Source organism: Oncorhynchus gorbuscha, linkage group LG08 (genome assembly GCF_021184085.1).
Source record: "Oncorhynchus gorbuscha isolate QuinsamMale2020 ecotype Even-year linkage group LG08, OgorEven_v1.0, whole genome shotgun sequence".
Lineage (NCBI taxonomy): Eukaryota > Metazoa > Chordata > Actinopteri > Salmoniformes > Salmonidae > Oncorhynchus > Oncorhynchus gorbuscha.
The window spans coordinates 62,410,109-62,421,783 of NC_060180.1; the positions used below are offsets into that span (position 1 = coordinate 62,410,109).

General features: G+C 40.9%; 1 protein-coding gene across 2 annotated transcripts; it reads right to left on the reverse strand.

The window, feature by feature from the left end:
• Positions 1 to 2,808: 2,808 nt before the first annotated feature.
• Positions 2,809 to 8,586, reverse strand: ttpa (tocopherol (alpha) transfer protein). Of its 2 annotated transcripts, none has more exons than XM_046360149.1 (5): positions 7,959 to 8,586; positions 6,466 to 6,619; positions 5,819 to 6,012; positions 5,203 to 5,313; positions 2,809 to 4,971 (listed from the first exon to the last, which is right to left on the reverse strand). In XM_046360149.1, exons 1-5 carry the CDS (start codon positions 8,172 to 8,174, stop codon positions 4,741 to 4,743), a joined length of 906 nt encoding a protein of 301 aa, XP_046216105.1. In that variant the 5' UTR covers positions 8,175 to 8,586; the 3' UTR covers positions 2,809 to 4,740. The 2 variants fall into 2 exon arrangements, with proteins under 2 accessions (XP_046216105.1, XP_046216106.1); XM_046360150.1 differs by having other exon boundaries at positions 7,971 to 8,570.
• Positions 8,587 to 11,675: the final 3,089 nt, after the last annotated feature.

An 11,675-nucleotide genomic window follows, 5' to 3' on the forward strand; every position in this document is an offset into this window, starting at 1 on the left:
AACTTTTCAGGGAAGTTAGGAACCAATCTACACAGGCAGTTAGGAAAGGAAAGCCTTGCTTTATCAAACAGAAATTTGCATCCTGTAGCACAAACTCCAAACAGTTCTGGGACACTGTGAAGTCCATGGAGAATAAGAGCACCTCCTCCAAGCTGCCCACTGCTCTGAGGTTAGAAACACTGTCACCCCCGATAAATCCGCGATAATTGAGAATTTCAATAAGCATTTTCTACGGCTGGCCATGCTTTCCATCTGGCTACCTCTACCCCGGTCAACAGCCCTGTACACTCCACAGCAACTTGCCCAAGCCTCCCCCATTTCTCCTTCACTCACATCCAGATAGCTGATGTTCTGAAAGAGCTGCAAAATCTGGACACCTACAAATCAGCCGGGCTAGACAATCTGGACCCTCTCTTTCTAAAATATTTGTCGTCAAACCCACTGGCTCCAGGTCATCTATAAGTCTTTGCTAGGTAAAGCCCCTCCTTATCTCAGCTCACTGGTCACCATAGCAGCACCCACCCGTTGCACGCGCTCCAGCAGGTATATTTCACTGGTCATAATCCCTAAGCCAATTCCTCCTTCGGCCACCTTTCCTTCCAGTTCTCTGCTGCCAATGACTGGAACAAATTGCAAAAATCACTGAAGCTGGAGACTCATATCTCCCTCACTAACTTCAAGTACCAGCTATCAGAGCAGCTCACAGATCATTGCACCTGTACATAGCCCATCTGTAAATAGCCCATCCAACTACCTCATCCCCATACTGTTATTTATTTAGCTCCTTTGCACCCCAATATCTCTACTTGCACACTCATCTTCTGCACATCTATCATTCCAGTGTGTATTTGCTATATTGTTATTATTTTGACACTCTGGCCTATTCATTGCCTTACCTCCCTTATCCTACATCATTTGCACACACTGTGTATAGACTTTTTCTATTGTATTATTGATAGTATGTTTGTTTATTCCATGTGTAACTCTGTGTTGTTGTTTTTGTCACACTGCTTTGCTTTATCTTGGCCAGGTCACAGTTGTAAATGATAACTTGTTCTCAACTAGCCTACCTGGTTAAATAAAGGTGAAAAAATATATATATATATATAATCGCTGCCAAAGGTGCTTCAGGAAAGTACTGAGTAATGGGTCTGAATACTTCTGTAAATATGGTATTTCAGTTAAATGTTTTTTTAGCAAAACTATATATGTTTTGCTTTGTCATAGGGTATTTTGTGTAGATTGATGAGGGGAAAAACCGATTTAATCAATTCATCAATATGGCTGTAACGTAACAAAATGTGAAGAAAGTCAATGGGTCTGTGAAACATAGTATTTCCATTGACAGGATCCTACTGAAGAGCACTGACCACCCCTCAGAGCCTGGTTCCTCGCCAGGTTTATTCCTTGGTTCCTACCTTTCCATGGAGTTTTTCCTAGCCACCATGCTTCTACATTGCTTGCTGTGTAGAATTGTTTTTAAAAAGAAAAATCCTGGAATGAGTAGATGTATCCAAACTTTTGACTGGTACTGTATGTGAACTTAATAGTATGTGAATCTGTCACATTCGTCTCTTCTAGTCCGTCTGGCTGTCTGGGCCTCAATGCCAAGAACAAGACAGATTTCTCTTTATCCTCCAGAGGATTCAATTGGTAATTTTAATAATAATTTTGTTCTGTAAAATAGTCAATTTAATAAAGATGATATTATCTTGACAGTGGGTTTATGGAGTTGTGTACAGCTCATGGCGTCAGGTCTAATAGTAGGCATACTTACGAGTAATTTGACAATGAGAAATGATAGTCATAAATATTTTATGGCATAGTGAAGAGAATTCAGGATGTGGAGATACTAACTCATAAGCATTTGGACTTTGGACTCATATTTTCCCCACTAGATGGCAACACTAGACCAGTTAAATATCCAAGTAACTACTGTTCTGTGACTGATAATTTTTCTATGCTTTTGAGCCTAGTCATTTTATGAAATGTCATGGAAAACATTGTCTGTGGACACTCAAATTCTTCCCACTGAAAGTTATCCATACTCATTCACCAGGGAAGTAAGGGAATTCCATAGCAGGAGAAACAGTTGCACTCCCCTCTACAGGGCCATTTCCATAAAGGAACTAGATAAATACATGGTAATAGACTGATGTGTTGCTTTCCCTCCCACTTCTATGCATTTATTTCGATTAGAGCAGAGGGCATAGACTGAAATTCAGAAAACCTGGAAGTTAAAATGTAAATTGGTAAGAATAAGCAGTGGTGGAAAAAGTACTCAATTGTCATACTTGAGTAAAGATACTTTAACAGAAAATAATTCAAGTAAAAGTCACCCAGTAAAATAGTACTTGAGTAAAAGTCTAAAAGTATTTGGTTTTAAATATACTTAAGTATCAAAAGTAAAAATAATTTCAACTTCTTTATATTAAGCAAACCAGACAGCACCCTTTTCTTGTTTTTTACATTTACGGATAGCCAGAGGCACACTCCCAACACCCAGACATAATTTACAAACTAAAAATGTGTTTTTAGTGAGTCCGCCATATCACAGGCAGTAGGGATGACCAGAGATGTTCTCCTGACAAGAGTGTGAATTAGACAATTTCCCTGTCCTGCTAAGCATTTAAAATGTAACAAAGTGCTTTTGGGTTTTAGGGGAAATGTATGGAGTAAAAAGTATATTATTGTCTTTAGGAATGTAGTGAAGTAAAAGTTGTAAAACATACAAATGGTAAAGTACAGATACTCCAAAAGATGACTCAGGTATTATAAAAATATTTACAAATGTCAGGACAATGAGGGTAATATTAATTTGATATTTTAATAAAATATTCACCTTCTTATAGCGGTTTAATAAACTTTCAATAGTGCAAGTTATTTAATTACAGTACTATTCCAATAGCTAATAATAGTAGGAAAAGTAAACCTTTGCCATGAGGAAGCAAGATGACGGTCTATCAGGAACCAGTGAATGACGCAAAGCTTACAAAAGTTCTTTTAAATTACTGGTATGTTCACATTTCCTCAATGCAATGATATTGGTCATAAAGATGTAGCAAGCAATGTGTTCCAACAAGCCTCAAGTAGAATATCAATAGAGAAACACAGAGGCACTTCATCAAAAATCATTTTGCTCGTCTTGCTCCTAAACTCCAAACAAACGGACACAAATAAAGCACAACTGAACATGATTAAATGAAGCCATCCAAATGTGATGAAATCTTCTCATACATGGACAGAGGGCTTGTTTACTGAGGGCCTAAGGTCAGGAGGGGAGAGAGCCCAGCCAAACTCAACACAGTAGACTGAGAAAGATCCCAGCCAGGCTCAACACAATGTTGTGAGAGAACCTAACTAAGCTCAACACACTGCCCCTCTGGACGGCTTTTAGACCTTTGGACTGTTTCACATGAAGACAGGGAATGGACTAGAGCAGTGGATGCTGCTGAAGGGAGGGCAGCTCATAACAATGGCTGGAATGGAGTCAATGGAATGGTATCAACCACATGCAAACTACGTGTTTGATGTGTTTGGAACCATTCCATTGACTCCATTCCAGCCACCATGCGCCGTCCTCCCCTCAGCAGCCTTCACTGGACTAGAGCTTCTGTAATAATAAACAGAGACGTATTTAGCACTTCTCTCATCTGAGTGAGAGAGATGTTGAAAACATTGTCTTTCTTTAAAAATAAAAATAAATTAATCTCCAATTTTGCTACAATGTGAACATTTCTGAGGACACATTTCTTTCATAATAGTCTGTGAGAAAAAGACAAAAAAGCAAAGAACTGAATCAATTTCCTCCGAGTTTGCTACTACAGACTAGGCAAAGGATATTCAGGGATTTTTGCTATCTTGTATTATCAATCTGGGTTAACGGATCTTTCCAAGAACAGGCTGGCTCAGCTTATACTGATTTGAGTAAAGAACTAAGCACTTAATCTTCGTAATGAATTAAAACACCAATCATTGTATAAAAATACACTTCACTACTACAGTGGACATTCACAGAACTGTACAAATAGCTAAAATATGTATTTAACCTTGTCTTTTGTTTTAACACATTATGGAAGCAGTTGGTTGAGTAAAGGGAGATACCTATAGTCAGTCTTACAACTGAACGCATTCAACTGAAATGTGTCTTCTGCATTTAACCCAACCCCTCTGAATCAGAGAGCCTCGGAGGGCTGCCTTAATCAACAATTTTGCACCCGGGGAACAGTGTTAACTGCCTTGCTCAGGGGCAGAATGAAATGTTTTACCTTGTCAGCTCTGGGATTCGATCTAGCAACCTTTCGGTTACTGGCCCAACGCTCCCACCCGCTAGGCTACCTGCCGTCCCAATAATATAAATGTTTGCAAAACCCATAAAACAGATGAGATGGAGAAAAGTAGTCTAGGCCCAATTCCAATGTGTTATTACTGAAACACAATGTGTTATGATACTATTTTGAGCACTAGCTCCTACCGAGCATCCCTCGTCATCATCCTATCTTTTCATCGACTACTGATAAAAACTTTAAATAAATAAACAGGATGCTCATATAAACTCAAAACTAGCAGACAATATTGGACTGAGAGCTCAAGTTGTGCACCCCAACCATATCGATTGGACTTCCCTTAAAAAAGAAGGTGAAGGAAGGAATAAGAAATTGGAATTGGACTTCAGAAGGATGCTACGAGTTGTGTGGTTGGTCAGTGAGATGCACTCTGGGATGTGTAGTCTATGGGGAGTCAGGAGCTATAGGCAGACTGGCTGTCAGGTTCTGGGTCAGAGGTGACCTCATCTCCTGCAGGGTAGATGGAAAGCTGGGTGAGGAGTTCCTCAGACTGCAGGATGTGAGAGGTCCACTCCTGACAGACCTCTTCCATGGAGGGGCCGCTGCCCCCGTACTCCTGGGGGAGGATGTCTTCTGAGAAAAAATCCCTCAGAGTCTCTTTGAAGGTGCTGCCATGCATGTGGATCTAGTAGTAAGACAGGAGGGCATTGACATGAATTAGTATCACTGCCGTCATGATCAACATTGTTGTCACTATCATCAGAGACATCATCATGGGTTATAAGAACTTGCTCTAAACAACATTGAAGGTTGCTAACATCATCTCCATCACTCCCGTTAAATGTATGAAAGAGATGTATCCAGGTGAAAACATGAGTCAGTGCAAGAACGTGAATGACGAAGCATGGCGACTGACCCGCTGTTTGATCTTATCGGGCAGAAATGGGCGGATCATGGCGAAGACGGGTCTGAAGAATATGGGCTCGTTGATCAGATGGATTCCTCGCACCTTCAGAGGGAACGAGTCCTGAGGGGATCACATTTAAATAGAGGCTTAAAGCTAGACTCAGCTAGATGATGTTGCAACGAGCAGCACTGCAGATATTGAGATGAGCAGGGTGCAACACTTTGCTCTCACACAGTCACACAAAGTATCTGTGCATGTGCACGGGTGTGCTTCCCATTACAACAGAGGAGAAGTTCAGCCTCACACTACAACGCTCTTAGTTGTTGCAGATATTGACTAATTACTGTTGTTTACTTTGTGCATCTACATCATCTTGCTAATTCTACCTTTAGTACAGTATTATTACAGACTTACAGTATAGCTATATTCTGTAAGAGTAACACATGAGATTTCTGCAACTCTGGATCCAGAACTAACTGTATCCTTAGACCTTTACAATTACTGATTATGTTTTCTAACACCTATCATACAAAGATTATTTCTCAAAACAGCGGACGGGCCCATTAAAACAGTAGTTGAATATGGGTGTCCTAATGAACATGACCCAGTTCAACAGATAACCTACCGTGAGCACAGAGGAGATCCTTTTGGCCAGGGAGGGGTTGATCTGGAGGGCGTGAGCGAAGCACCATCCCTGCATGTCAAAAATGGCTTTTAGTCCATTCCTCTGAGTCTCCGTCTCCTGGACGATCAGCTCAGATGTGATCAGACTGACACGGAACACCTCGTACACTGTGAAGTCTTTGGGGTTCCACTGGCCTGAGGAGAAAAGCCAACACATCTCAAATGACACCCTATAGATAGCCCTCAAATTCAAACCTTGACCTCGAAACCAGTTCCACTGCTTTTAAAAAAATGTATTCCCCTCTAATCAGGGACTGATTTAGAACTGGGACACCAGGTGGGTGATTCCCCTCTAATCAGAGACTTATTTAGACCTGGGACACCAGGTGGGTACAATTCATTATCAGGTAGAACAGAAAACCAGCAGTGCTCCAGACCTCGTATGTTAAGAGTTCAATACCCCTACTATAGAGTAACCTACATTGAAGAGTATTCCATCTCCTTACATAGCCTTTTACACAGCCATGGGCAGATTATTCCTTTTGATTTATGTTCAAAGCACATTTTAGGTGGTTTTATGCAGTGGTACCGCTTGCCTTGCCTGACACCCAGACCACACCCTATGAGACCATGTAGGTGTGAACTAACCGATCCTATAGATGAGCACTCTGCTGCCACTGAAGTCCCGGTCCCTCAGCACTCCATGGTAGTTATTCTGGAGGAGTCCCAGGACAGAGGACGGGTGCAGGTTGGCACTGATCTCTGGGCACTCTCTCCTCCAACGCTGGTAATTAAAGAGTAGCTATAGATAGAAAGAGAAAGAAAATACATATTTTGGGGATTGCAACAGAGGACCCACAGCCAGCTGTCATCCTGTCAAATCATGTCAGGCTGTGTGGACACTTAAGCGCCAAGCTGGTAAATGTTTTCCAAACCTATGTGCACTGACTGACATTTGTAGGCTATGAACAGGATACAGGGCTACAGACATGAACTATGCCACGCATTTTGTTGAATGCAGTTGAGACACATACAAACATGAACTTACTAGTGTTTAAACCATGAATGATACAATATAATTCACTCTCCTATGCCTGCATTGCCTATCCTATAGTGAATGTTTAGTTTTGGAGAGGTCCAAAACGTCCAACTATTGCAAAGCAAAATGTCTTTTTTGACATGTTTTTTGACATTATCCATGCATGTGATGCAATCTGGTCGTTTAAAACTTCCTCACATAGCGACAACCTGTAGCCCAAATAGTTTATTTTCCCCGTTAGTCCAGTTGGCATGGACCCAACTTTCCTTCAGTGACAAACAGTCTGAGTCCAAGTTCTAAACAAGTGCGATAGGCATCGAAACCCAGCTAGCACATAAACGTTCTGAGAACCATGTTTCTTTGAGCTTAGTCTTATGGTTATTTTGCATACAACCTTCACACAATTTTCTGGAAATGGTGCAGGATAACCAGCTCGCACATAACGTTCTGAAAACATGCTGAAGTACTGAAACAGTTTCCTCCAGGATTCTACCTCATGGTTTTATTTAAAGTAATTCTCAAATTGTTTTCTGAGAACATTAAGAAACAACATTATTCTTTGAGAATTTCAGTACTTCAGCTTAACATTTCCTACAGACTATCATGGTTCTATTTAAAGTCATGTTTTTTAAACACACATGCCACAAAAAAATACATGGTTGCATGATTCATTCCTTGGGAATTAATTTCCATGTGTCCTATCTGTGCTTGGAGTTCAAAATAGTTAAACTAGGCTATCAGTTTTATTGAGTTATTGAAAAGGTTATCAGAACGTTAATTATCTTCAAATAACCTATAATTTCCATTCTCTGAAAGTTCATAAAACCTCCTAGGAAAATGTTCAGGGAACCATTGTAAAACATTCTCAGAACCTCCATGCAATTAAAAAAAAACTATCAACAGGCGAAATTTTAACTTCTGTTCTCAGAACATTTAAAATGTTTTCAGTTTTACCGGTCAAAACACTTACGGCTTCGTAAGTGTTCTGACCAATGGGTTACCAAAAACGTACGTTCCCACAACTTCGAAGGAACCAATGTGCTACCTGGGCAACATGCGGCATAGCCTAAACAGTTTCAATTTCTCAATACCTTTAACCCACCGAGATACCAACCTTCAGTGACAGCTCAACATTAAAGTCTCTCGCCCGCAGAAACTTTATTAGAAAAGTGTCTGACCAATTCAAGCTTTGCTGCGGGTCGATGATGTCTTTCTGTGCCCTCTGTCTCAGTTCTAATAAATAAGGTTTGACAAAGTTGGAGTCGTCGGGCAAACTATTTAGGTCTCCCTCGTAATCCGTCTCCTCTCCGGACTTCATGTCGGTACTGTATCACATTTCACGCCCATCACATACAAAAGTAAGTTACTCTATTTACACAACGGAGAATGAAGAAACTTCCCTCGGCGCAATCAGAATAGGCTACTGAAATAGTCTCGCTCGTCAACGCGCACGCGGCTCACTTACTCACCTCTGTACAACAAGGCAAATACTTTATGCGACGAAATCAAGGCTGTACAGCCTTTTAATGGTCAGGGGTAAAACTATGTTTTCAAATACTTGTCGACCTAAAGTCCACTGCCATGATACGTGGCAGTAGGGCAAGACAGTGGAAAAACTAGTCCAGCGACTTGAGCAATGTTTGAGCTATTAGACTAAATACATTTTTCATTATGCTACAATTCAAACACTCAAATAAGGCAGGCTAGTGTTGTCTATTTGGTCAAACATTTTATTTAACTAGGCAAGTCAGTTACTAAGAACAAATTATTTAAATTTATACCGGCCAAACCCGGACGAAACTGGGCAAATTGTGCGCCGCACTATGGGACTCCCAATCACGGCCGGTTGTAAATACAGCCTGGAATCGAACCTGGGTATCAGTAGTGACGCCTCAAGCACTGAGATGCAGTGCCTTAGACCGCATGCATCACTCCCTAAACGAAATGAAATACTTCCAGTGAAGAATGATCAGGAATAGATTGTAACGTTACAAACTGGCTGTAAAATGTATTTTTTTCTAGACTAAGTGTATCCATTGTTATAAAGTGTTTCAACCTTCTTCCACGAAAGGGCGGTGTCGTATTGACCACATTTGATAGCGGACGTCTAGGCTTGGGCTTGCCCTTGCCTAAACCTGGTGAACAGTATTAAAATATTACAATATTTAATCGAATTTCTCTTACACCTATTAAAAAGGTTTCAGCCTGCCAAGCATGGGCAAGAAACGTTGTCTATTACTTTGAGTAAGCTACAAGAATACATTTCTTTGACACCTCCCTATGCAAAAGAAACCAAAATATATCGCAAAATGTTCTCACCATTAGGCCAGCCACATTCAAACATTATGGAATAGAATGCCCTCTAAAGGTCACAAAACAGCGCCACCCGCAGGACAAAGAAATAGTGGAAGAGAATGGATAAAGTGGAAATAAGATGGAAATAAACAGCTACAAGTACAGAAATGTTTAGACTTTTTTTTAAACTCAAAAACCATGTAACAGGGACAGGGAGTCAATCCAGGCACCTCAGTTAGCAGAGAATGCCAAATGCATGAGGAGTACTCTAAAGGTAGTAGTTACAGTAACCAGGGTATGATGACAGTACATAGGGCGAGCATATTAAAAAACTGGAACATAGAAACACAACGCTGGCGGGACATATTGGACATGGGCAACAGTCCGTTTCATACAGGGCCCTTCCTTCACTTGGGGGTTTTCCGTCTTTATAGCGTTCTAGGCAGAAGGGAAACACGGTAACTTTCTAAAGAGCTTCGTTTTGGTCCAGGCTTTTGGTACAGTAGGTTCCACTCTTCTTCCATAGGAGGATCTATTTGAGTGACAGCTCAGTGATCCAATGAGAAGCTACAGGGAGACAGGTCCAGTGCAACTCCACCCTTAGCATTCATTTACATTACATTTTACATTTAAGTCATTTAGCAGACGCTCTTATCCAGAGCGACTTACAAATTGCATTAGCTGGAACATACTCCAAGCAAGGTGTTTGGGTGTGTGTACAGGGTATAATTGTAAGCAGGGTGTGTGTAAGCACTTCAGCGAGAGTGTGCATTAATATTTACAAGGCTTTGTATGTGTGTGTGTGTGGGCCCTCCAGCGCACTCTCTTAAGAGTGAGATGTTACTTTAGGAATGTAACAAAAAGATTGAGATATTCTCTATTTCCCCCACTAGGTTCATTGGTTGACCTAGGTGGTATAGTCTCTAGACCGGTAGAGACCACAATATTTGAAAAGGTAACAACAGGTGACCATCACAATCTTCAAGGGGTGGGGGACCCAAGGTGCACAGGGTGTTGAATTGCTACTACTTCTCATTGGGCCCCAGCTTCTGCTTTTCTGTTTATTCTGTGTCTACTATGGTCCTTTTTAGCAGCTAAAGTGCATTTCTAGCAAATCATTCAGATGAGGTGACTCTAGTTAAATAGGAACTATTTGATTTACAACACACTGAGGCCCAATGAAAACCAACAGTTTGCCCTGAGGCACTGGGGTCCCTCCTCCCTCTGCTGCAAACATCACTTTATAATTATGACTTATTACAGGGATAATGCATGGCTGTTATTGCTAACCAGCTCCATTCAAGTCTAAGAGCCTCCAAAGTTGGCTCCCTTTGAACTGGTCATGACATGGTCGACAAGAAAGCTCAAGCATCACAGGGATATATCTGAAATGGCACTCTATTGCCTATATAGTACCCTAAGTTAAAAATAAGTGCCCTATATTGAGAATAGGATGTAATTTCGGCTGGAACCACAAATCGAACACCGTGTTGTCTTTATGTGGTTCTTCTTCGTCACATTATTTAAGTTTCCCCAGACATTTAAGCTCCATCACGCTTTCCACAATCACTATTGTGGTTGACCTCTACACTTAAATGCAGCTTGAACTTCAAGAAGTATGGGCCAAATCCTAACCTGCGATACACCTGGGTTAACTCAAACCTTTGAATATTGTGCATTAATGTCAATGGGAGACGAGTTATCCGGGCATATCAAGTTAGGATTCTGCCCTAAATGATTGCTTATATCTTTACAGAGTTAGTAAATCTACCAGGGCACACAATGGGGGTTAAAACCCTCAGGTGGCTTTTGGGAGAGGCAGGAATTCTATAGGAAATTGTGTTTACTCAGTAAGAGTAGAACATTTAAAGCTTTTCCCTTCATTAGAACTGAGAATATGCATTCTAATATTAAAGACTCCTTAGGTGAGTCAACACAGACACTTCTCTTCGGGACTAAATGTGAGAACGCACACACATCGTGTTTGTTGGCTGGAATTACTAACAGAATGATACATTCAACAAATGACCCAAAGTGAGAAGTGTTCAAGCTAGGAACTAATAAAAACTATTGAATGGATGGAATGACTACGATTTCTACTACAGAGGAATATGATGTTTTATAATTTAATTCAACTGAAAATATTAATTTCAGTTATCTAGTAAAAAAAGAAAAGACGCTAAACACACCCAGGAAGTGGACATCAGAATGAACAGGATGGGTGGATCAGAATGGAGATGATTGGTTGGTGAAGAGGCCAATCCCTGCACACCCCCAGACACACGCGACACCGGACTCCTAACTGGCATTGGTTGTGCTGCCCTGAGATCTAATGGAATGGACCGGACCAGGAACAACACAGGGCCACCTGCAATAAAGACTTTGAGATATCAGCTAAAGGGCTATATAAATAAATTTGATTTGATTTGATTTGATTAAAGATGGCTAAACTGAAGTTGACAACAGAGATCTGCGTTATGCTGTATGGGGACACAAGGCTGCGAAGCAACGCAGATAGAACTCA

Bases quoted from the DNA above. Each gene is read 5' to 3' on its own strand.
- ttpa (XM_046360149.1), bottom strand. From the start codon at position 8,174: ATGAAGTCCGGAGAGGAGACGGATTACGAGGGAGACCTAAATAGTTTG. The intron at 6,013-6,465 runs GTTAGTTCACAC...TTTTCTCCTCAG, and splicing joins AGTGCTCATCTATAGGATCG to GCCAGTGGAACCCCAAAGAC. The intron at 5,314-5,818 runs GTAGGTTATCTG...TGATCCCCTCAG, and splicing joins GGATCTCCTCTGTGCTCACG to GACTCGTTCCCTCTGAAGGT.